The sequence below is a fragment of the Neoarius graeffei genome, chromosome 21, assembly GCF_027579695.1.
Source record: "Neoarius graeffei isolate fNeoGra1 chromosome 21, fNeoGra1.pri, whole genome shotgun sequence".
In the NCBI taxonomy this organism is placed as follows: Eukaryota; Metazoa; Chordata; class Actinopteri; order Siluriformes; family Ariidae; genus Neoarius; species Neoarius graeffei.
The window spans coordinates 3,927,199-3,954,535 of NC_083589.1; the positions used below are offsets into that span (position 1 = coordinate 3,927,199).

Genomic DNA, 27,337 nt, shown 5'->3' on the forward strand with positions numbered 1-27,337 from the left:
TCCCTGATTAATTTATTCTCAAAATGTAATTTTTACACATGTAGTTTCATTTCTTCTCATTTTGTTTTTTTTTACACATGATGTTGCATTGTGTTCCATGTGCAGTTTCAGGGCATTACTTAGTGAAATAAATGCACCTTCGTCTGTTTATTTTTTCCACATACGTACTGTATGTTACAAACTTTTGAATTATGTCATTTTTCTGTGAAGTAAAGCTGCTAGTTTTGTGGCTCTAGTCAAGTCTGATAAGCTAATCTGCAAGCGCTGTGGAGAAATGTACAGTACGGCAGCATGAGGGTTTTTAAAGGATTTGTAATTTAATGCATCTCTCAGAGCTCACTGATTTGGATGGATTTTTTTTTTTTATGTGCTGATAAGCTAGCACTGATGTGTTCGTAGCATGTCTTATAAGAGTGCTAGCTGAAGTGCTTTCAACCATTTGTGCTAATTCAAATCTCTCAGCGCAGAAAATGTCAAAATGGAAAAATCCTTTCTGTCTGTCCTTATTTTTTTTTTTATCCCAGATGACTGAACCCGAATTTAACAAGCACAGCGGCAGCACGGTCCGTCTTCAAAGCCGCGAGATTGCACTGGAAAGCTTTTTCCCTCCATTTTGTGTTTTTTATTTCGGTTTCAAAGCCTCCATGAAAATGACAGTGCTAATGGTGGTTGTACGGTGCTCGCGATGTGTAGTTGTGGATGGAGGAGAGGTTTTCTTCTACCGAAGGGAACGGCTCGAAAGCACACAGTTAGAACAATAGTCCTGCAGTGATCATGCCAATAATTAGTGACTATCTCCATCATAGCTTGGCTCGGAGAGATAATAACTCATCATTGGTCTGTAATTTATTTCATTTCTTCACTCAGAGCATGTTTATGGTGACTAATCGCTCACCAAGTCAACTGGAACACAAGACTCACTGTCTGTCTATTACAACACACGTGATTTAATCATAAATAAGGCCTGTTTTTAGCACATCTGGAACAGGAGAAGCTGTTAGTCAGGCTATATATACAGTTAGGTCCATATATATTTGGACACTGACACAAATTTTCTTTTTTTACCTGTTTACTGAAACATATTCAAGTTATAGTTATATAATGGACATGGACACAAAGTCCAGACTTTGAGCTTTCATTTGAGGATATCCACATTAAAATTGGATGAAGGGTTTAGGAGTTTCAGCTCCTTAACATGTGCCAGCCTGTTTTTAAAGGGACCAAAAGTAATTGGACAATTGACTCAAAGGCTATTTCATGGGCAGGTGTGGGAAATTCCTTCGTTATGTCATTCTCAATTAAGCAGATAAAAGACCTGGAGTTGATCTGAGGTGTGGTGCTTGCATTTGGAAGATTTTGCTGTGAAGAAAACATGCGGTCAAAGGAGCTCTCCATGCAGGTGAAACAAGCCATCCTTAAGCTGCGAAAACAGAAAAAACCCATCTGAGAAATTGCTACAATATTAGGAGTGGCAAAATCTAGAGTTTGGTACATCCTAAGAAAGAAAGAAAGAAAGTAAGAAAGAAAGAAAGAAAGAAAGAAAGAAAGAAAGAAAGAAAGAAAGAAAGAAAGAAAGAAAGAAAGAAAGAAAGAACTGGTGAACTCATCAATGCAAAATGACCTGGACACTCACAGAAGACAACAGTGGTGGATGATCGCAGAATAATTTCCATGGTGAAGAGAAACCCCTTCACAACAGCCAAAAGTGAACAACACTCTCCAGGAGGTAGGCGTATCAATATCCAAATCTACCATAAAGAGAAGACTGCATGAAAGTAAATACAGAGGGTTCACTGCACGGTGCAAGCCACTCATAAGCCTCAAGAATAAAAAGGCTAGATTGGACTTTGCTAAAAAACATCTAAAAAAGCCAGCACAGTTCTGGAAGAACATTCTTTGGACAGATGAAACCAAGATCAACCTCTACCAGAATGATGGAAAGAAAAAAGTATGGTGAAGGCGTGGTACAGCTCATGGTCCAAAGCATACCACATCATCTGTAAAACACGGCGGAGGCAGTGTGATGGCTTGGGCATGCATGGCTGCCAGTGGCACTGGGTCACTAGTGTTTATTGATGATGTGACACAGGACAGAAGCAGCCGGATGAATTCTGAGGTATTCAGAGACGTACTGTGTGCTCAAATCCAGCCAAACTGATTGGTCGGTGTTTCATAATACAGATGGACAATGACCCAAAACATAAAGCCAAAGCAACCCAGGAGTTTATTAAAGCAAAGAAGTGGAATATTCTTGAATGGCCAAGTCAGTCACCTGATCTCAACCCAACTGAGCATGCATTTCACTTGTTAAAGACTAAACTTCAGACAGAAGTTGATCTTGTGCCTTATTTTTTATTTGACATGATCAGAAAAAAGGAGCATCGAGAGCTCAAGGTGAAATACTTTAAGAAAACGGATGACAATCATACAGAACCAACTCAATCAAACATCTTTTAAAACCTTTACCCCATGTTACCGTTGAATTCTGGGTTGTGATTGGTCAGAAGGTGTTGATTAATTTTCTATAACAGCAGCTCTGACTGTAACGCAGCTGTGAATCACAGGTTTGTATTAATGCCCTCGTTATCGTTTCTATAGTAACAGCTCAGTCACATGGACTTGTACGGAGGACGCTCCAAATAAACATTAAATAAGTGAGTGAAGCGAACAAGCTCACTGAAAAAGAAAACAAAAAACGCAAGTTGATCAAAAGAATTTTAATTTTGAACCGGTTCGCCATTTTGACAACGCGCGTCCAGTCAGCAGGAAAACACTGCGAGTGACGTCATCGGAGTGAAATATCAAGAATTATTATCCATACAGGTCACTTTTTCGATGGAATAAAAACGTGTTCTATTCCCTTCTAGCGGGTTTCATTCATTTGGTTCGACAGCATGCAATATTGTGATCATATCGCTTATCCTACGTGTATTACGCCACTCTACCCAATGGAGAATGAGCGTTGAATATGGTTTACGATATTGCACGGTTGTCAAGACAACATGACGTCACATGTCAGAGATGTAAAACTTCCATGCTAGTGAGACAATTTGTAAACAAACATGGCCGCCAGGTTTGCTTCATTAAATACAGATTTTGAGAGAAAGATGTGTTGAACACCCGAAAGGAATGTGTGTGTAGTATAATAATAATAATAATATCGGCTGGTTTTTTTCATGGTCTATCAGATATATTCCATTCAGCTACTCGTCTTCAACTCGTTCAATGTCATGCTAGCTGAATGCAATATATCTGATATTGAGGTTTTTCACCTGACGTCACAGGGTCACGTGACGCCCCGGTGTCCGCCATTTTGAAGGTCAAGCTAGCTAATGTCAACAACATAGTAGCTAGTATGTTACTGTAGCAATGTTTACGTTCAGTCATTTGGATGACTGTTAAAACCTTTCAGTCTCAAGTTTTTCCTTTACTGTATTTACTAGTTTACTGTAATTATGATCCGGCAGCTATTTACACCGGATCCAGTGTAAATAGCTGCCGGAGCACACTCCGGCTTGCTCCCCCTCAAATTAAGCAGCGCGCTCCGGCTTGCTCCCCCTCAAATTAAGCAGCGCGCTCCGGCTTGCTCCCAGAGTGCTCCGGCCGAGGTTCCGGAGCGCGCTCCGGCTTGCTCCCCCTCAAATTAAGCAGCACGCTCCGGCTTGCTCCCGGAGCGCACTGCTTAATTTGAGGGGGAGCAAGCCGGAGCGCGCTCCGGCAGCTATTTATACTGGATCTGGTGTAAATAGCTGCCGGATCATAATTACAGTAAACTAGTAAATCCAGTAAAGGAAAAACTTGAGACTGAAAGGTTTTAATAGTCATCCAAATGACTGAACGTAAACATTGCTACAGTAACATACCAGCTACTATGTTGTTGACATTAGCTAGTGCTAACAGCTAGCTGCTAGTACACTGCTACAACACAGACACCGACCCTAATAATACAGTTCTTGGTCATTGCCTGGTAACAACAAATTTATAACGGGCCATGTCTCAACAGACTAAGAAGTTATTTCAATGACATTTAATAACATTTTGTTTATCCTGAGGACCGAAAGTAAATGAAAATGTGAACAAACCTTAGCTGTAATAAGATGGCGACCACCGGCTCCAGGGACGACCCGCTGATGTAGGCATGTTACCCAGCCTGACACAAAATATTTGTAGGCATCCAAACTCTTATACGCTTTCAGATCAATACCTGTGTATGGCGATGGGTTTTTAACGACATAGGTATACAGATCATGTGGGCCGAAGTCAGGTAAAGACGAGGGCTTCGTGTACTTCCGTACGTCAGTGAACAATCCTGGTGGAAGCAGGTAAACGTCGTTCTCTAAGCCTGCTAACCTCAATTTTTGCAAATACCTCTCCCTCTGCTCGCCCTGTAAATGCCCTACGTCGCTGGATAGTGAAGGTGTTTTCTGCATCTCGCTCCTTTTTCTTTTATGTTTTTCGTTTGTCGCCTTCCTCGCATTCAAACTGATTCGAGCCGTGACGTCCAAAATGGCAGCCTAACGATGCATCACATGACTTGGCCACGTGGGTGAAAAACCTCAATACCACGAAAAATAGCCAGCCAATATTATTTAAATATGCCACTCAGATCCGCGATGTATTTTGTATGAAAAATGTGAGTTTTTCAACACGAGAAGATAAACTTCGTATCTTCAAGGCAGCGCGTGAATTTCTTTTTATTATATCGACACATTCACAAGCAAAAATTCCCCAAATTTATCAAAACATTTCAGCAATTTCCTCACGAGTGACAGACAGAGATTTATGTCACGGTTCTGGTTCTCCTTGTCCCGGATGGACTCAGACGAAAAATACGAGCGGCGAGTGGCGTATTTCCCAGTCCATATTATAACTGTGTTTATGTAACATTTCTGGAAGGAGTCTCCAGTGTCAGCGCTGTGTAACAGTCAGAGGTGAAGCTGTAATTTTCAGTTTCGCAACATCTTCAGGACAGAGGCGTGTCCACTTTAGGCACGGCTGATTACACCGTCTGTGAGAACAGGGTGCAAGTTGTTTTGCAGAATATTAAATGTAACTGTAAATGGATTAAAAGCTGTGGTACAGGAGGAGGAGGAGGAGGTGTTATCATGACCTAAAACACATCTGAGACAGCTCTGGGATTTTAGATTTCTGTGTTTCTTCAGTCACAGATTTCATAAACAGTCCCAAAATCTCTGGCTGCATGTTGCTAGGCAACTGCTCACAAACTTTTTCTGTCTGTCTGCCTGTCTCTCTCTCTCTCTAGCCATCTGACTCTTGTTGCAGTATCAGTTTCTTTCCAACAGGAGGTGCCATGAGTCTGTTCTGGATTAGCATCTGAATATCAGACAGACAGACAGTCTCGCAGAAAGACAGACAGACTACCTCAATGTCAGAATTAGATTAGATTAGATTAGATTAGATTAGATTAGATTAGATTAGATTAGAACCTTATCACTGTGTTGCATTTTTATCACATTATATATTCTTTCCTCTGATGATGAAGAAGAAACCACGCAGGGACTGTAAATGCCAGTGATATTATTTTTAATATCATTTATCTGCTCAGCTGCAGGTACGGAAATGAAGGAATATCAGCGGGAGAGATAGAAAGAAAGAGCGAGGCCGAGAGTGTTTCTCAGAATGACATTTAGACAAAAAGAAGCGTGTATTAAATTTTCAGCACCATCCAGAAGGTGGATAAAGATCTCTGCTCAACTAAATCCGGATCTTTCCTCCAGAACATCACCCCTCATAATGTCTAAGCATAGGGTAGGTTTTCTCTTTAAAAAAAAAAAAGGCTTAGAGCGTCATCTATTCCTTTATTCTTTTTATATGTGCAGGATTAAATCGAACACATATTTGAGTCAGGAAAGTGAATGTGAACATAAGGTAAAGGAAAGGAGGCAGATAAGTGGGGGACACAGTGCATGATGGAGAGTAATGGAAAGGTGGAGTGAAGTTGTGGAGATGGTGAAAGATAAAAACAAGCAGAGGTGCAAGTCTGCAGAAGATTCTTGTTGAGATATAGCCAGGCCATTCTGCATACTGATACACACACACACACACACACACCTGACCATTACAAAAGTAAAGTCTTGGCCAAAAAGGCTGCCTTCACATGGAAGAAGGTTGTTTTCACACTTTAAAGAGGATTTTCAATGGGTCAAATGGACTTGGTTGGGTTCAAGTAAGATACAAGTAGGGTTGGGGATGTCAAGAAAGGACCAGGAAGGTTAAGTTAGGAAGGGTCAAGTGTGGTCTGCCAGGGCTTGGGTAGAAACTAGAAGGGGTCAAGAGGGTCAGCTGTGTTTAGGCAGGTTCAAGTGAGATCTACCGTACCAGGGGGTAGGGTGCAAAACTGGTTTCGAAAAATTGGGAGTACAAGAGTGGAATTGTGAGCTTCATGTGGGCCGAAGAGGGCTTGGGTAAGGTCAGATGAGGACTCTGGATTTCAGTTTTGCTATTTGGAGAGGAAAAAGAGTTCTACATCTTTCAACCCATCTTCTCTGAGCCACATCCAACCTTAAGCCAGTAATAAAATAAACAAAAAGGAACCTTGTAGTTGGGGGCGAAGATTAAAAGGAGACCGCACCTTGTGGTGAAAGGGGGAAAGCTGCAATAACATTCAGTACTTTGTATGTGGTAATGACTTGTTTTTGGGGAAGCCATGGCCTAATTGTTAGAGAAGCAGCTTTGGGACCAAAAGATTGCTGGTTCAATTCCCTGGACCAGCAGGACTGGTTGAAATGCCTTTGAGCAAGGTACCTAAGCCCCAACTGCTCTGGCAAGAGTGGTGACGTACCTTGTGTCTGATTAGCCAAAGAAAAACTGATGATGTGATAATCAGTTTGGGCAATGCCCGACCAAAACTAAATGACTCTAGACAGGACATGATGAAGGCATGAACTAGAATTTCTCCATTAGGAAATCTGAGAGCTAAGCAAAGACAGGCAATATTATATATGTAGAAGAATGCTGCTTCAGTAATAAGAGTTATAAATAAAAATGTCTGGAAGGAGCGTATACAGTCCGAAGTAATTCTGAGGTTAAAACTACAGTTCAGGATATATATAATGTTTATTAGGCAAGATATAAATAACTGATCATAAATAGGCTCCCTTATTCCTAGGATCCTAACAAAATGATGTTTTATCATTATTATCATTATTAAGTTTACTTTATCAAGTTAAATTTATTTAACTTGAGGAAATGATGTTATTAAGGCAGTTGTCATGACAGCAGGGAAATAGAAATAAGATAGAGTACCAGGATATGCATGTCATCCACCTGGAAATGAAACTCACGAATGAGAGAGCTCAGAGGGAGCTTGTAGATGACAAATAGGATGGGCCTAAGACAGAGCCTTGTGGAACACCTTGTGGGATGTGCACTTACCAAAAGAAGAACAAAGGTTGAAACCAGGAAGAAACAATATTGCAAAGTTTTGGTTAAGAATACAAACAGGAAGGTAAGATGCTGTGGTAAAGTCTTTGGCAAAGAAGCATTGAGATCAATTTTTGTATTTTTTTTTTTGTATTTAGAGATTTATTCTGAAGAGTAAAGAAGATATAAAAACAAACAAACAGAATAGCGTAGCCACAAGGCAATAACATAATAGTGTTCGGAAAGGATTAGGAAGAAGTAAATAACTTATCAAGTCCTAACCCTCTATACCACCGCTAATCAAACGTCACTTTCCACCATAATAAACTATATATACAGAAGAAAGCAAAATCAACAACAAAAAAAGAAAACATACCAACATACCAAGACATACCAACATGGTATAATATCGCCCAAATCAAATCATATATACAGATACTTATGCACACATACAATACATATATACAGTACATACATATACACATACCTATAACTATACACCCATACGTACACAGACGCCCATATCATAATTATGCATGTTATGCTTATATATTATATACAATTATGCACATATAATAGGGTGCATCAGTTGCCCTCACTTTCATAAAATCCGATGCATTTTTGTTCGGGTGTTCCTTTTCACCAATAAAGACATCCTGTAAAATTTTTGACCATATTCAGAAGTCTAATGGTGGCACCATGAGGTTCACTTTTTGCCAAAAAACGCTTATTTTATGTTTTCGTGTAAGGTTTGAATCACAATGTTGGACTCCATTTATTGATTTCCTGTGACCCAGAGATCATGTTAAGAACCTTTGCAAGGGATTGAGAAGCATTAATGTGATTCATAATACATTTGTATTGTTTAAAAGTAGTTGAACAATGATACAATAAACAGCTAAAACTCAAACTGTGCTTGATAATATATTTAGAATATGTACTAAAAACGTGTATCTAAGATATTTGGTTTACTCTATAAGGTGCCATAATGTTTCATGAAAAGTGATCGAAATTTTGTCATAAAATAGCAGCTTTTTCCATAACTTTGAGCTCCTGGTGCCACCATTAAACGTTTGAATTGTGTCAAAATATCTCACCCAGTGTGTTTTCTTACCAAAAGGAACATAAAAACAAAAATGCATCATGATCGGAGGAACTTTTCATTTTTAGGGGGCAACTGATGCACCCTAATGCAGTTAGGTCCATATATATTTGGACACTGACACAAATTTTGTTTTTTTACCTGTTTACTGAAACATATTCAAGTTATAGTTATATAATGGACATGGACACAAAGTCCAGATTTTCAGCTTTCATTTGAGGGTATCCACATTAAAATTGGATGAAGGGTTTAGGAGTTTCAGCTCCTTAACATGTGCCAGCCTGTTTTTAAAGAGACCAAAAGTAATTGGACAAGTGACTCAAAGGCTATTTCATGGGCAGGTGTGGGCAATTCCTTCATTATGTCATTCTCAATTAAGCAGATAAAAGGCCTGGAGTTGATTTGAGGTGTGGTGCTTGCATTTGGAAGATTTTGCTGTGAAGTAAACATGCGGTCAAAGGAGCTCTCCATGCAGGTGAAACAAGCCATCCTTAAGCTGCGAAAACAGAAAAAACCCATCCAAGAAATTGCTACAATATTAGGAGTGGCAAAATCTACAGTTTGGTACATCCTGAGAAAGAAAGAAAGCACTGGTGAACTCATCAATGCAAAAAGACCTGGATGCCCACAGAAGACAACAGTGGTGGATGATCGCAGAATAATTTCCATGGTGAAGAGAAACCTCTTCACAACAGCCAACCAAGTGAACAACACTCTCCAGGAGGTAGGCGTATCAATATCCAAATCTACCATAAAGAGAAGACTGCATGAAAGTAAATACAGAGGGTTCACTGCACGGTGCAAGCCACTCATAAGCCTCAAGAATAAAAAGGCTAGATTGGACTTTGCTAAAAAACATCTAAAAAAGCCAGCACAGTTCTGGAAGAGCATTCTTTGGACAGATGAAACCAAGATCAACCTCTACCAGAATGATGGCAAGAAAAAAGTATGGTGAAGGCGTGGTACAGCTCATGATCCAAAGCATACCACATAATCTGTAAAACACGGCGGAGGCAGTGTGATGGCTTGGGCATGCATGGCTGCCAGTGGCACTGGGTCACTAGTGTTTATTGATGATGTGACACAGGACAGTAGCAGCCGGATGAATTCTGAGGTATTCAGAGACATACTGCGTGCTCAAATCCAGCCAAACTGATTGGTCGGTGTTTCATAATACAGATGGACAATGACCCAAAACATAAAGCCAAAGCAACCCAGGAGTTTATTAAAGCAAAGAAGTGGAATATTCTTGAATGGCCAAGTCAGTCACCTGATCTCAATCCAATTGAGCATGCATTTCACTTGTTAAAGACTAAACTTCAGACAGAAAGGCCCACAAACAAACAGCAACTGAAAACCGCTGCAGTAAAGGCCTGGCAGAGCATTAAAAAGGAGGAAACACAGCGTCTGGTGATGTCCATGAGTTCAAGACTTCAGGCAGTCATTGCCAACAAAGGGTTTTCAACCAAGTATTAGAAATGAACATTTTATTTACAATTATTTAATTTGTCCAATTACTTTTGAGCCCCTGAAATGAAGGGATTGTGTTTAAAAAATGCTTTAGTTCCTCACATTTTTATGCAATCATTTTGTTCAACCCACTGAATTAAAGCTGAAAGTCTGAACTTCAACTGCATCTGAATTGTTTTGTTCACAATTCATTGTGGTAATGTACAGAACCAAAATTAGAAAAATGTTGTCTGTCCAAATATTTATGGACCTAACTGTATATATATCCATATATCTATACACACACACAAAATATATATATCCGTATGTACCCACACCCACATATATACACATATTATCAATAGAGTGTTATTGTAATTCCTCCTCCCTATACCTCAGAAAGATCTGTTCTTTATACCTTTTTTTGAACTGGTTTATAGTTGTACATTTCATGAGCTCCACATTCAAACTGTTCCATAGCTTTACTCCACAAATAGAGATACTGAACATTTTTAACATTGTCCTAGCACTGTGAATTTTACATTTCAATTTCCCCCTAAAATTATAGCCCCCCTCTCTGTCCGAGAACATTATTTGGATATTCCTTGGTACTTTATAATTCCTTACTTTGTACATTACTAAGGCAGTTTTATATTCTATAATATCCCTGACTTTTAAGCATTTTGAATTTAAGAATAGTGAATTAGTATGATCTTGGTAACCAGCACTATGAATTATTCTTATAGCTCTTTTTTGAAGTATAGTTATTGCATGAAGTGAACATTTATACGGATTTCCCCACACCACTGAGCAGTAATTTAAGTACGGTAAAACCAGGGAACAGTAAAGAATGCGGAGTGAATTATAGTCCAGGACGTGCTTAGCTTTACTCAACACAGATATGCTTCCTGATAGTTTCATTAGTATGTATTTTATATGTGATTTCCAATTAATTCTATCATCTATTATTACCCCAAGAAATTTATTATTAGAAACTCTTTCAATATCAACACTGTACATTCAATAAGTTAAATATTAATAGAACTCGCATCACCAGCAGGAGGAAGAAGTGCCATGATGAGAGCAAATCCCTGACTGGAAAAGTTTTCAGAGGGTAGTAATTAGATAAAAGAGGCCAATATCTTTTCTAAGACCTTGAAAAGAAAAGGAAGTTTGGATTGTAATTATTAAGCCTTGAAAAGTCTTTTTTAAACTCAATTATCACTTGGTGAGTGTGATTTCGACTCGGCGCATAATTGTTGGACTTGTACTCTTTGAAAGATATAATCTTATTTCTAAAGTATAAAATACACAGAACATTTTGATGGAAATGTACTGGGTGTGTTTATGCGGTGAGGTAGGAACACACTATTTGTTAAAATGCCAGAGGCTGGATAGGACAGTGCATATCACTTTTTCTAGCTGAAACTTTATTTCTCTTTACCTTCCACATCAATGCGTTTAATGGGATTTTTGCCTTAAAGCGCTTTGGTGAACGAAAAGCCTTGTATCTTTGTTGTCTCCCAATGGATTTTTTTTTGGGGGGGAGGGGATTTGGGGTAAATGCAAATTTCTTCACAGATACAGGATGTCTGTGAGCTCATGCAAATCTTCAGTTGCCCCAGCAGACCACCAACTGATTTCCGGATTTGTCTGGGTGTATTTTTTCCCCAAGCTCTCAGTTATTCAGGTCTTTTTTAATATCGCCGCAGGACGCTGAAGCAACTGGACATTTATCAAATCTGAAATAAAGGGAAATACGTGGTCAGGTCACTGTGCATGTTTATTGGACTGAGAATATAGATATACTATGGTACAGCTTGGACAGTACCAGTAATCGTTTTTCAGTCATGGCTCACAGATAAAAAGAGTAAGTCCAAGGTGAAACTTTAATACACATACATGAAACAACCAAAGCAAGAAGACTCGACAATAAACAAAAATGAACATGAAACAAGCAAAAGTGTTGAGTGATAAGCAAACAGGTGTAAACCAGACAAATCCGGTAGCATAGAGAACCAAATAAGATGAGTTTATAACATTTATAAAAGGCATGTATTAATTGTGCTCCAGTGTTTATTGTGAGTTTTATGTTGGAGCGTGGTGGTTGGAGGTTGACTGGAAATTATGTAGCTAGATTGTTTGAAAGTAGCACAGGAAGCAGGCAATGTGACATTTTTATATACATGGGGAAGCCATGGCCTAAAGGTTAGAGAAGCAGCTTTGGGACCAAATGGTCACTGGTTCGATTCCCTGGACCAGCAGGAATGTCTGAAGTGCCCTTGAGCAAGGCACCTAACTCCCAACTGCCCCCCAGGCTGCCCACTGCTGTGAGTGTGTCAGGGTCCTGTTGTACGTCACTCTGGATAAGAGTGTCTGATGTAATATAGGATCTAAAATATATATTTGGATCAGGATTCACAGCATTGCAATGGCCTGGTGTTCCATCAAGTGTCCATTCCTGTCTCATTCCTGGGATAGGTTCTGGATCCATGAAAACCCTGATCAGGATTGGTGAAGTCATTGCTATAGATGAATTAAACTTCAAAAAATACCTTGATAACATTGGTTTCACTAAAACACCACCATCATCAATTGCAAGATCAGAATGCTAAGCACCTACACACATTTTTTTTTTCCCCATTTGGGTTTAGAAGGGGTCAGGTAGGGGGCCAGGTTGGGTCTGGAAGTGGATAGATGTGATTTTAAAGGGGGAATGTTGATTTACAAAGTGCCAATGAGCTTCAAGCGAGTGTCAGGGAGCCAGGTCTGGAATGGGGTAAGGTCAGTTTTAGGAAAGGATCAGGTTGGATTTAGGAGGCATCAGGTCAGATCTGGGAGAGGTTATGTGGAATTTATTAAGGCTCAAATGGTGTTTTGTGAGTTCTGTTGAATGACTGAGTAATGATAGGGCTTAGAGGGAGTGTGTAGATTATAAATAGAAGAGGGCCAAAGATGGATCCTTGTGGAACACCCAAAAGGAATAAAAGGTCTAAATCGGGCAAACGCAAGAAGGTAAGATGCTGTGTTTTGGAAGGATTAAAGTAGGATTCAGGAAGCATCAGATATGATCTGTGAGGGGTTAAATGGTAGTTATTTGGGCTCAATGGTCAAGTCTAATAAAGGTTTATGATCTTGGAGGAGATTATTGGGGTTTATGGGGTTTCAAGTGGGTCTAAAGGGTGTGAGGTAGGTTCCAGGATGGAGAAAGGTGGAGTTTAGGAAGGAATAAAGTGGGATCTAGGAAGCATCAAGCAGGATCTTGTCGCATTTATAATGGCTCAAATGGGTTTTAAGTAGAAACGTTCGGGGTCCAGTACAGGACAGGTATCATCTGCGATAAGTTCATTGGTAAGGTTTAGGAACGAATCAAGTGGGAACTTAGAACCTGGGAGGAATCAAGTAGGGGTTATGATCAGGCCCGTTTCAAGCTATTTGGGGGCCCTAGGCAAACGGGGATCTGGGGCCCATAATTATCCCCCCCTTGACGAAAGACCTTATGGCCGCCTACCCACTGAAGACTTAATAAACAAACATCACACATATTGTAATCATTCTTACGATTTTTACTTAATAAATGAACTCCTTACATTATTATAAATAATTATCAAACCCAATTAAACACAAGAATAGACAAAATACACACACACACACACATATATATATATATATATATATATATATATATATATATATATATATAAATCAAATATGAAAATAAGACAAAGTAATATAAAATGTGCACATAACACAACACTAATTATTTACAGTATATACACAAGTAGAAATAACTTCAAATGGTGATTAAATGATTACAAACATGAATAAGAATCTTAATAAGGACCAGAACACACAGAAAAGTGCAAAAGGTATAGAAAAACACATAAAAATTTAAGAATACACAACTAGAATCATGGGCAAAATGTCTAAAACTGCTGCTTGCGGGCTTTGGCTTCAGCAAAAACTTCTGATGAAAGCCATGCAGCTCGCTGAAACTAACTCTGACTATGACATTTTGATAAACACAATAAGTTAATCTGGGAGAAGTTGACAGTCTTTCACCTATTTGTGTGGCACATATTAGAATTTTTAGCCAGTCCTTGCAAGTTTGTAACCCTGTTGTGCATGACAACGTTTACATCACTGTTATAAACACTGTCTACAAGATAACTACCATTAACGTAAGCTAGCTACCAAATTTGCTTGTCGACCCGCTTGGTATTAATGAGTGTGTACATTCTCACTTACCAGTGTCTTGTTTTTTTTCTGTCTTCCTCTTCCCTTTTCTTCTTTCTCTTCTGGCTCCCTGAGGGGTAATTTCACTTCATATTTGATTTTTTTTTTTTTGCCGCAGAGCTCTGCAACCACTTGACTGGACGGAGATGGGCATTGAGGGGTTGACAACAGACTGTCATTGCACTTTTTGGCCAAAGCATGTAGGGAGGCGCTGTTGTGCATTAGGGGGCCCCCCTTGGAACTAGGGTATTTCAACAAGTGTCATTAGGCGCTGCGCTGCCGTGCTCAAAAAGTTGTCATTGCTATTGAATACATAACCAGTCGTTCGGCAGCAGGGGCCCTTCGAGGGCTGGGGCCCTAGGCAATTGCCAAGTCTGCCTACCTTGTTGCAACGGGTCTGGTTATGATGGGGTAAGAGGGGCTAAAGAGTGTCAAGTGTAGGATACCTCCAGTAAGATCCATAACAAGTCTTGGTGGGTGTGGTCAGATAGGGTCTGAAATGTGTTAGGTGGTGTTTGAATGTTTGGGTTTAGGGGAAAATGGGGAGCATAAGGTAGAGATAGGGGCAGATAGGGTCTAAGAAAGATTTATCTTTAAGGGTCCATGATTTACCATTATCATTTTTCTGTCTTCTTGCAGACCCGTATGTGAAGATCCATCTGATGCAGAATGGTAAACGTCTGAAGAAGAAAAAGACGACAATCAAAAAGAACACCCTGAACCCCTACTACAATGAATCCTTCAGTTTTGAAGTGCCATTTGAACAAATCCAGGTAACAGCGATGCACCCGGACCACGTTTTATACCTTAAATTTACTAAAATTGACCCTTAATAGAGTTTAAAGAGCTGATAGTCATTTAAAATCCATGCTTGGTGGCGGTATTGCAAATAAGTGCAAAGTGCTCCAAATTGATTTTGCATTTCATGGTTCAGAGGATTTGCTGCATGGGATCTGCTTTCAATTCAGCGCTAAGGCTGCTAATCAGAACGTCCCACTCTCAACTCATTAAATATAAAGTCAACTCTGTCTGAAAAGGACAGATAACTTTACGGGGCTTCTTCGGTATTTGATTATATGGAAAATTGGCCTTACAGCACAGGCGTAAAAATAAAAATGGATTTCCAGGAAGCCTGGAGCACTGCCTCGTGCCTGATTATTATGCATCCTGCACCTGATATATTATGTATTCTGTATTTAACCTGATTCTAATGACATATGAATTTCTTTAAGACTTTCCCAAGATGCCAGCAATGCATCCGGTTCCAGCTTGACGAAACAATTCCCAAAAAAATTCAGTTGTTATCCCAAAACCTGAATTTATCTTGGAATAATCTCATTCAGCCAAAATGCACACGAGCTTTAAGGTGGCCTTAGTCATCCTTCTACTGTAATCTCGATCTTCTTTCATCTGTAATTCATATTGACAATCTGTTAGACACACTTAACCACGATTGAGTGCAGGTCGTTGATCTCTGATCCTCCGCTGTAAACTCACTGCACTTTCTGCAACTTCTTTAACGACGGGAAAATCAATTAATCGAAGAAGCAATTAACTGTAGTTTTTTCTTTCTTCCTCAGAAAACTGGAGATTAGTCAGTCAGTGAGGAAAACTCACATTTTTAACGATAATGACTCTTTAAAATACCAAACCATGATCTCTGCAATTCCACTTAACCTTTGAATAGTTTTAGACCAAACTTTGGAGTGTCTTGACTGCTTTTAGGAACAGCATTTTCTTCCATCATTTGTAATTCTTCCTCACTTACGGTGATGAAGCGATCGGCTGACATTTTGCTGAGTTGCTCGAGGTGATTATCGAGAAATAGTCTGAATCTCAACCAATCAGCGCATGCGATTTCCAAGAATCACCTGTGTACATACAGTGGTGCTTGAAAGTTTGTGAACCCTTTAGAATTTTCTCTATTTCTGCATAAATATGACCTAAAACATCATCAGATTTTCACACAAGTCCTAAAAGTAGATAAAGAGAACCCAGTTAAACAAATGAGACAAAAATATTATACAACCCCGATTCCAAAAAAAGTTGGGACAAAGTACAATTTGTAAATAAAAACGGAATGCAATGATGTGGAAGTTTCAAAATTCCATATTTTATTCAGAATAGAACATAGATGACATATCAAATGTTTAAACTGAGAAAATGTATCATTTAAAGAGAAAAATTAGGTGATTTTACATTTCATGACAACAACACATCTCAAAAAAGTTGGGACAAGGCCATGTTTCCCACTGTGAGACATCCCCTTTTCTCTTTACAACAGTCTGTAAACGTCTGGGGACTGAGGAGACAAGTTGCTCAAGTTTAGGGATAGGAATGTTAACCCATTCTTGTCTAATGTAGGATTCTAGTTGCTCAACTGTCTTAGGTCTTTTTTGTCGTATCTTCCGTTTTATGATGTGCCAAATGTTTTCTATGGGTGAAAGATCTGGACTGCAGGCTGGCCAGTTCAGTACCCGGACCCTTCTTCTACACAGCCATGATGCTGTAATTGATGCAGTATGTGGTTTGGCATTGTCATGTTGGAAAATGCAAGGTCTTCCCTGAAAGAGACGTCGTCTGGATGGGAGCATATGTTGCTCTAGAACCTGGATATACCTTTCAGCATTGATGGTGTCTTTCCAGATGTGTAAGCTGCCCATGCCACACGCACTAATGCAACCCCATACCATCAGAGATGCAGGCTTCTGAACTGAGCGCTGATAACAACTCGGGTCGTCCTTCTTCTCTTTAGTCCGAATGACACGGCGTCCCTGATTTCCATAAAGAACTTCAAATTTTGATTCGTCTGACCACAGAACAGTTTTCCACTTTGCCACAGTCCATTTTAAATGAGCCTTGGCCCAGAGAAGACGTCTGCGCTTCTGGATCATGTTTAGATACGGCTTCTTCTTTGAACTATAGAGTTTTAGCTGGCAACGGCGGATGGCACGGTGAATTGTGTTCACAGATAATGTTCTCTGGAAATATTCCTGAGCCCATTTTGTGATTTCCAATACAGAAGCATGCCTGTATGTGATGCAGTGCCGTCTAAGGGCCCAAAGATCACGGGCACCCAGTATGGTTTTCCGGCCTTGACCCTTACGCACAGAGATTCTTCCAGATTCTCTGAATCTTTTGATGATATTATGCACTGTAGATGATGATATGTTCAAACTCTTTGCAATTTCACACTGTCGAACTCCTTTCTGATATTGCTCCACTATTTGTCGGCACTGAATTAGGGGGATTGGTGATCCTCTTCCCATCTTTACTTCTGAGAGCCGCTGCCACGCCAAGATGCTCTTTTTATACCCAGTCATGTTAATGACCTATTGTCAATTGACCTAATGAGTTGCAATTTGGTCCTCCAGCTGTTCCTTTTTTGTACCTTTAACTTTTCCAGCCTCTTATTGCCCCTGTCCCAACTTTTTTGAGATGTGTTGCTGTCATGAAATTTCAAATGAGCCGATATTTGGCATGAAATTTCAAAATGTCTCACTTTCGACATTTGATATGTTGTCTATGTTCTATTGTGAATACAATATCAGTTTTTGAGATTTGTAAATTATTGCATTCCATTTTTATTTACAATTTGTACTTTGTCCCAACTTTTTTGGAATCGGGGTTGTACTTGGTCATTTATTTATTGAGGAAAATGATCCAATATTACATATCTGTGAGTGGCAAAAGTATGTGAACCTCTAGGATTAGCAGTTAATTTGAAGGTGAAATTAGAGTCAGGTGTTTTCAATCAATGGGATGACAATCAGATGTGAGTGGGCACCCTGTTTTATTTAAAGAACAGGGATCTATCAAAGTCTGATCTTCACAACACATGTTTGTGGAAGTGTATCATGGCACGAACAAAGGAGATTTCTGAGGACCTCAGAAAAAGCGTTGTTGCTGCTCATCAGGCTGGAAAAGGTTACAAAACCATCTCTAAAGAGTTTGGACTCCACCAATCCACAGTCAGACAGATTGTGTACAAATGGAGGAAATTCAAGGCTATTGTTACCCTCCCCAGGAGTGGTCGACCAAGAAAGATCACTCCAAGAGCAAGGCATGTACCATAATAGTTGGCGAGGTCACAAAGGACCCCAGGGTAACTTCTAAGCAACTGAAGGCCTCTCTCACATTGGCTAATGTTAATGTTCATGAGTCCACCATCAGGAGAACACTGAACAACAATGGTGTGCATGGCAGGGTTGCAAGGAGAAAGCCACTGCTCTCCAAAAAGAACATTGCTGCTCATCTGCAGGTTGCTAAAGATCAGATGGACAAGCCAGAAGGCTATTGGAAAAATGTTTTGTGGATGGATGAGACCAAAATAGAACTTTTTGGCTTAAATGTGAGAAGCGTTATATTTGGAGAAAGGAAAACACTGCATTCCAGCATAAGAACCTTATCCCATCTGTGAAACATGGTGGTGGTGGTATCATGGTTTGGGCCTGTTTTTCTGCATCTGGGCCAGGACAGCTTGCCATAACTGATGGAACAATGAATTCTAAAGGAAAATGTCAGGGCATCTGTCCATGAACTGAATCTCAAGAGAAGGTGGGTCATGCAGCAAGACAACGACCCTAAGCACACAAGTCGTTCTACCAAAGAATGGTTAAAGAAGAATAAAGTTAATGTTTTGGAATGGCCAAGTCAAAGTCCTGACCTTAATCCAACGGAAATGTTGTGGACGGACCTGAAGCGAGCAGTTCATGTGAGGAAACCCACCAACATCCCAGAGTTGAAGCTGTTCTGTACGGAGGAACGGGCTAAAATTCCCCCAAGCCGGTGTGCAGGACTGATCAACAGTTACCGCAAACGTTTAGTTGCAGTTATTGCTGCACAAGGGGGTCACACCAGATACTGAAAGCAAAGGTTCACATACTTTTGCCACTCACAGATATGTAATATTGGATCATTTTCCTCAATAAATAAATGACCAAGTATAATATTTTTGTCTCATTTGTTTAACTGGGTTCTCTTTATCTACTTTTAGGACTTGTGTGAAAATCTGATGATGTTTTAGGTCATATTTATGCAGAAATATAGAAAATTCTAAAGGGTTCACAAACTTTCAAACACCACTGTATACTAAAGTACGTTTACTGATTTCATTTGTAGACTTCACTGGGATCGTGTAATCTTTAAAAAGCTACGAAATCGGACTGTGTGGACATTTTTGCAGACGCGATCTGTGCAGAAAGACTGGAGCACATTTAGAAGGATATTAAAACATTTCTACTTTTCACCACTTTTTATTTTTGGTGAAAATTCCAAACACTGACAGAGTTTCCACAGACCACCATGCAAATCTATCAAGCTGAATTTTTCAACATTTTTCAACTCTGACTGAATAAATCCATTCACTATCGAATTATTGATTGTATTTTGTGTGTTTTTCACCCTCTCTCTCTCTCTCTCTCTTTTTCTCTCTACAGAAAGTTCAAATTGTTATAACTGTTCTGGACTATGACAAGATCGGCAAAAACGATGCTATCGGTAAAGTTTTCGTAGGGCTGAACAGCACAGGCACTGAGCTTCGCCATTGGTCGGATATGTTGGCCAACCCACGGAGACCTATCGCCCAGTGGCACGTGCTCAAGCCAGAGGAAGAAGTGGACGCCCAGCTGACCATCAAAAAATAAAGCTCTGCCCTCTTTAGCCATTAACCCCGCCCCTTTTAGTGGTCCTAACCCAGTGCGTGTACATACCTCAGTGATGTATGGATCCTTTACACCCTCTTAAATCTTCTACTTCTTCTTGTCTTGCAATGAAACACCTTCTTTTATAATAGTTGTCGGTATTTTGACCGCCCACTTTCCCCAACACACACACACACACACACACGGCCCTCAAGCTCAAGAGTTGTGTTTAACATTCCTTCCTGTCTTCACCTGCTGTTTTGACCATCATCCATGACCTTTAACCCCTTAAACCCTTCTTTTAAGCAATATGATCTGTGTAGATAGCGCATGAACGGAAAAAAACGTGTACCACAGGTGTATATATCCGTATGCAGACGAAAAAAAAAACGATTTCTAGTTTGTGTTTGTATGTTGCTACCTGTTTCCTAATCTGTGTATAACTTGATGTTTTTACTAAGATATTCTATTTTAAATGATGTAAATGCAGATATAGCAGAGCCAATATTATATATAATAACAGCAGGATTTACGATATCTATCTTATTGCATTCCAGTTAAATATATGCATATATATTTCAAGTAAATATATATAATGTATATGTATATATGAAAGAATTTCAAACTGCAAGACGCGAGGTGTGAGGTAAGGGGTATTTCAAAAAAAAAAAACACTTTCCAAACTCTTTGGCTTTAAGAATGATTAGAAATCGTGGAGAACGCTGAGAAACCCCGTATAATAAAATGGAGGAATGTAATACATACAGTGTGGATAACATCTTCAGTATATTACATTTTAGTGTGGAAATATCGGCCATTAACTGATATGGTTCAGTCAGAAAAATATGCAGGAAGTTCTACAAGCACATGAGTTCTTAACTTTCTTTCTTGCTGTTTTTTTTTTATCAGTATGTTAGCAGATCCTTAATTTCCACCAATCCTCCAAATCTGAACCTTATATTTTGTCCTAAAGCCCAAGCATGAAGAGTTCACCAACCGTAGCCATCGAATCCTCGACGCTTTACCTTACGTTAACTCGTTAACAGACGTATTTTGTTAAATTTCTTAAAGACTCTAGCTTTGAAATTAATATTTTTAATAAGTGCATGTTTTTTTGTTTTTAAATTATACTTTATTCTACACCATCAGGCCTTTAGCTGTAAAGGGAAAAAAAATCTAAAGTTATGCGTTTTTTAACAAAATGATGCTGATTTCTGCGGTCGGTATATAATAATAATAATAATAATAATAAAGTACTGACTCTAAGAGATGAGCTTTTAAACACTGCCATTCTTTTCAGGGAGGTGAGAAACGGACGTGACTTTCTCCTCATGCACATGTTCCACTTAGTGGCTGTAGCTTTTGGTTCTTTGGGAACAAGTAACCGTTTCTTTGGCCTTGAAGGTGCGAAATCAAAGTTTTTTACTTTTCGTTGCCACTTTACGCAGTGACAATAGCCTTAGCCATGCTTTTACTGCCAATCTCCTTTACCAAATGGCTACTGTTTTGCACTGTAGTTTGGAACAACAAGAAAAATAAAACTTTTGAACGATTTTTCCTTTGTTTGTTTTTTGGATGAGATTGGAGAAAGTTCTTCGTAGTTGAGAGTAATTTTATTCAGGATTTCATCAAAAAGTCACAAAATTATACAGCTTTTTTTAAAAATGTTCAGTGGATTGTTGAAATTAAATTAACACATCTTTTAAAAAACAAACCAAACAAGCAGCAACCGTAAAAGTTAATGGTCTGCAGATGTGATATTTTCACCCGGTGATGTCCTTCGGCACAAATACGACATAAAAACACGATCACACGCAAATTCCTTTGAAATTTGAAGCAAAAATGCTTCAATAGCCAATATAAAGAGCGATTCTTATTAACTTGGATATCAGGTGGTCAGGATGTGTAAATTCTGTACATATTCAAGTTTTCCATCAATAAAATCTGTTAAAGCTTCCTCTGCTTGTTCCTCCGCGCAAAAAAAAAAAAACTTAATTATGTTCAGAATAAACAGGTTTAATAAGAATTACACGTTAATTACAGACACACGTTCAGGCCACTTTTCTCTCATTTAGGTATCTTTCAGAAAAAAAAATAATACGGTAATAAAGTTACCATAAAAGTTAATGGTCTGCACATATTAGTCCATGAAGTCCTTTAGTACGGGTTTAATCTAACAGCACGCGCTCACGAGTAGGAGTTTGTAAGAATTCGTAACAAAGCAGCTCGTGTTAACAATCAGTAAAAAAAAAAAACGTTTCGGTCGTTTTCATTCGTTTTGTCGAGTTTCTGGAAATTTAACAAAAGAAATTCTTCACGATACAACTTCTACAAAATTCTTATTGACGGATAAGAAAATCCTTGAGGACGTGAGACAATCTCACAAATTAACGCTCACTCTTAATGATGCAACTGGCATGTCAAGTTTGAAAGGTTTAACCAGATAATTATTCCTTTTCTTCTTAAATCGTTAATACAATTCCTTTGTTAGGACAAAAAAATTGGCTTTCACATCAGACGGTCAATGATTTACGATTTTGACATAAAATTTAAGAAAAGTTGTCACTCTGTTCACGACTTTTGTACAAATTCCCTTTTTTTTTTGAGGGAAAAATGTCACGCTTTAGTCCGGGTTTACTAAAACCACATGATCCCTAAAAGATAAATCTGCTCATGTGGGATTGTTAGAATTCTTACGAACATCTTTTTCTGTGAGATCGTGTGCGACGACAGGACGAAGCAACAAAGCACCAAGGACCAGTCCATTCAAACCCATTAATACCTCTCGTCATGGAGGAACCTCTTATGTATCCTAGACGCTAGCTTCAGGAGGAGTTTTTAAACGTTTTCACTGTTATTGTGTAGGTGATGTAATGAAAAATAAATAAAAGATAGCAAACGAACGCTCTGTCATTCCATAGACGTCTCTGAGGACTGCTTCGTGTATCACTGTGACTGCCGTGTGTGTGCGCGTGCCGTAGACATGTAGACTTTTATTGATAACTATCTGTAGTGTAGTGTGTCGTGCAGCCATTTTTGTCCTCGCTATACGTACCGAGAAATACGGGCGCGGACGCGTAGTACAGCGTCTACGGCGGCGTCGGTTTCTGAGCGAGCCATCACTGGAGTCCGTTTTGTTTTTGAGCACTGTGCAATACTCCTACGTTCATCCCCATAGTGTTCGGTGGGTGATGTTGCCCGAGAACGACGATAACGATTTAGAAAATAAAAAGAATATCATTTACAGTATAATCACGATGTCAGTAGGACGCAGCACATGTAGATTGTGTGTATATATTCTATCTGAGCTCAACAGCAAATGTGTTCTAAGGCTTCCTCCCGTTTTATTTTTTAACTTTCTTTCGTCCAAACACACAGATCCAGCCATTGAAATATCACAGAATTACGCTTATATCTATAATATTAGAGTATAAATATATAAATATATATAAATATATATATATATATAAAAACCCCTGTCCCCACCAAAAATCCAAAATGTGTGTATATATTTTTATATTTGCGTTCACAAACAGCGTAAAACCTGAGAAATGTATCGTTATCTGTTTCAGTATCGGTCGTTATGATTATTGATTTCGTCATGGTCATTTGATGATGATTATCTGGTTATCGTTCCTTTTTAGTGCCCTTTTCTATTTAATATCAAACTCAGAATGTACAGTTCGGACTGTGTGCGTTTTATTATTTGGGACCAAGTATATAGTCGACACTTTTATTTAATTATTTAAATATTTATTTATTTTTTATTCAATGTCGCAATAAATATTGATTCGATCTCATCGAGTTACGACACGGCTTATTAAACACATATAATCACAATGTAATTATACGATGTAACCTCAATCCTTTATATATTGTCGATATCTAAACATTTAGGGGGAAAAGTAGGTTTATGTTTATTTAAAAAAAAACAGGGTTATATCTATTTTTTTTATTGTTTCTGACGCAGCACGCTAATTTCTACACGATTAGACTAATTAGATGCAGTAACAGTAAGAGGCGGCATTGCTGTTTGCACTGTAAAGAGAGACAAAAGCCATTTTTAGCCCTGCAAAGCAATGCTGACTTTTACTGCAGCCTACCAAAGCATGCAACACACACACACACACACCGGTCTCTTTAACAAAAATTCGTCAGAATTCTGACCAGCCAATTCACGAACTCAGTCGTTTTGATGAGACATAAAGCTACAGGTCATCAGCGTACAGTCACAATATTAGATACGCCAAGGTCCGAAACGACCAGAATTTTCTCCTGCGCAAGTCTTTAATATGATTTCAGCAAGACGCACAAATCCATACAAATATTTTAGCTCGAGGCAGTTCATTTTGTACATTAGCTACTTGATCAGTACGAAATGTAACTCATTAACGTTATTCCAAACTGTAATTGCTGACGAGTCATACAAAAGAAACCATTCAAATTAAGAGGCAGACGTGTAGCTTTACATTATTAAAGTGTAATAAAAGAATTTGTACGTGCTTTGCGAGGACACACTGTAATCTCGGACAATTGTAATAATTCCGAAGAATTCTTGATGCCTCTTGTAGGAAATGTTAAAAATAAATTGTCACGACACGAACGTCACGTCACTCAAGAAAAACTTCGTAATATCTCACAACTTTAATCTCTTTTTTTTTTTAAAGATTTTCTTAATTAAACAAAACAATTCATCAAAATTGCATCGCTCAAAAACAATTCTTGAAAAAACTGAGTGAAAAAAAGAATTTATAAAAATTCTTGAACTTGTAAAAGGGGGAGAGGGGGAAGCCATGGCCTAATGGCTAGAGAAGCAGCTTTGGGACCAGAAGGTTGCCAGTTCAATTCCCTGGACCAGCAGGAATGGCTGAAGTGCCCTTGATCAAACCCCCAACTGCTCTGGGTCTGTTGTAATCTCCAACCTGCAGATTTGTGAGAAATTGTGAACAATTCAATTTGTGTAAAAGCTAACGCACATTCGAGACGCATTATAAGTATGGCAAAAAAAAAAATTCTCAATTTGTCCGCGCTCGCAAGTGTGAAAAGCTACAAGTTGTAGAAAAGGGGGCGGAGTTAGCAGTTAAAATGCGAATGTCAGAATTCTTACGATTTTCTTGCGAGATCGGTTTGACGAAACACAACCTTTGCTCCACTTGTTTGCTCGGTGAGAAAAAGCCACACTCTGGAGAAGAACCTTGTATAGAAATTAGAATCTGATGCTGTAGAAAGATCCCAGTTGCCTTTGTGTATATCGACTGCCTGCTTTTGTGTGTGGAAATTTTCTCTGTAATCTTGTAGAGTGTTTTTTCCTCTTCTCTTTTTGATTTCTTTCTCTCTCTCTCTCTCTCTCTCTCTCTCTCGTTCTCTCTCTCTTTTCCCTGCCATAAATCTGGGTTATACGGTTCTATTGCGTGTGTAAACCTTCATTTTTCGACGAGGTGTTTTATGATTGCGTTCGACTTTGTGTAGTGATTCACTCTGTGAAGTTTCTGACTGTTGTTATATAACTTCATATACACAAAAATGTTCAATAAAAATGTTTTATTTCCTGTTGATACAGAACACAGCTTGGAGTGGAGTGTTTTTATTTTATCATCGAGTGTCATATTACGCACCTTTTCCACAAGTTGACACAGTTCCCTGAGGTCTTATAATGAGAAGTTAAAATTCTGTAGCACCTTTCACAATCCTAAGGTTGCTTTATAGGAAGGGGAAGGGGGGGGAGACAAAGCAGAAAGAGAAATGTTCATGGAAGAGAGAAATCTTCGACTGAGATTTGAAAGTAGAGAAAGTAGAGCAGTCACGGAGAGACTGCGGAAGAGAACTCCAGTGTTTGGGGGGAATGGCACTGAAGGACCCCCCCGTGGTGGACAGTCTGGTGCATGGGACAGCAAGTCGCTTGTTTCTGGAAGATCTTAGTGAGCGAGAGGGGTGTCGATCTTAATGAAACATCTGTGATATGCTTTGGTCAAAATACCACAAGGGTAAAACACCAGGGGTGGTGTAGTGGTTAGCGCTGTTGCCTCACAGCCAGAAGGTCCGCGTGGGTTTCCTCCGGGTGCTCCGGTTTCCCCCACAGTCCAAAGACATGCAGGTTAGGTTAACTGGTGACTCTAAATTGACCGTAGGTGTGAATGTGAGTGTGAATGGTTGTCTGTGTCTATGTGTCAGCCCTGTGATGACCTGGCGACTTGTCCAGGGTGTACCCCGCCTTTCGCCTGTAGTCAGCTGGGATAGGCTCCAGCTTGCCTGCGACCCTGTAGAACAGGATAAAGCGGCTAGAGATAATGAGATGAGACATGTAAAACACCTCAGTACCTTCACTGATCTCAGCATCGGTTCCTTTAAATCCCCGGTCCTCAGTGCTGCTCTGCATGTTTTCCATCTTTCCCTGCTCTACCTACCTGACGCAACTCATCAGAGGCACTTTTGATGAGTTGGACACTCCTGATTTAATCAAGGGCATGTTAATCACACTAACTTCCATCAGGTGCAAGCGAGGATAGATAGGAGATATGCAGGACAGGAGGAGGACTGAGAAACCCTGCTTTAAATGATAATGAGCCACTGCTCACCCCTCCACCATCTTCTGGGGATGTGCCAATGCGAGTACGGCTTCGTGCTGCCATAGCAACTAGAAGCCTGCACGTACAGTAGTGTTGTAGTCAGGACCACCGAAACCAAGACAAGACCTAGACTGTGAGGGGTTGAGATCAAGTCAATACCAAGACCAAGGCAGAGCGAGACCAAGTCAAGACCAGAACCAGACCAGTGGGTGGAAACAGGGGCGGGGTGACAAAAATTTCAAATTAGGAATGAGTCACGTTATTGGTTGCATTTGAAGCAGGAAGTTTTCCATCCAGGCAGCATGGTGGTGTAGTGGTTAGCACTGTCACCTCACAGCAAGAAGGTTCTGGGTTTGAGCCCAGTGGCCAATGGGGGCCTTTCTGTGTGGAGTTTGCATGTTCTTCCTGTCTCTGCGTGGGTTTCCTCCGGTTTCCCCCACAGTCCAAAGGCATGCAAATTAGGCTAATTGGTGACTCTAAATTGACCGTAGGTGTGATTGTGAGTGTGACTGGTTGTCTGTGTCTATGTGTCAGCCCTGTGATGACCTGGCGACTTGTCCAGGGTGTACCCCGCCTTTCGCCCGTAGTCAGCTGGGATAGGCTCCAGCTTGCCTGCGACCCTGTAGAAGGATAAGTGGTTATGGATAATGGATGGATGGATGGAGTTTTCCATCCAATCACATGATGTTAACAAATAAATCAGACAATACACAGGCAGTTCAGTGAAATCCCCACAGCTGTGGTCTTGAAATAAAATCCTGAGCGTCTTTGTCTGAGATCAGGACGACTTTCAAAAAGTGGTCTCAAGTCCAAGACTGATCTTCAGGACTGCAACACTAATGCACAGTTCAACAGGAGGTCAGATCTAGTAAAGCATGAAGCCAGTTTCCCAAATTACAGATGGACGTAAAGCACAACAGATTTTTTCCCCGAGCACAACATGCTCACATCACTAACCC

General features: G+C 39.6%; 1 protein-coding gene across 2 annotated transcripts in view; it reads left to right on the forward strand.

Annotated features, from left to right (window-relative positions):
- The window catches only part of syt1a (synaptotagmin Ia), a 183,920-nt gene extending 162,568 nt beyond the window's left edge, over positions 1-21,352 (forward strand). For both annotated transcript variants that reach the window (XM_060903782.1, XM_060903783.1), the window contains exons 8-9: positions 14,810-14,943; positions 19,609-21,352. In XM_060903782.1, the coding sequence (XP_060759765.1) occupies positions 14,810-14,943; positions 19,609-19,815 (341 nt within the window). In that variant the 3' untranslated portion in view covers positions 19,816-21,352. The remainder of the gene's footprint in view (positions 1-14,809; positions 14,944-19,608) is intronic.
- Positions 21,353-27,337: the final 5,985 nt, after the last annotated feature.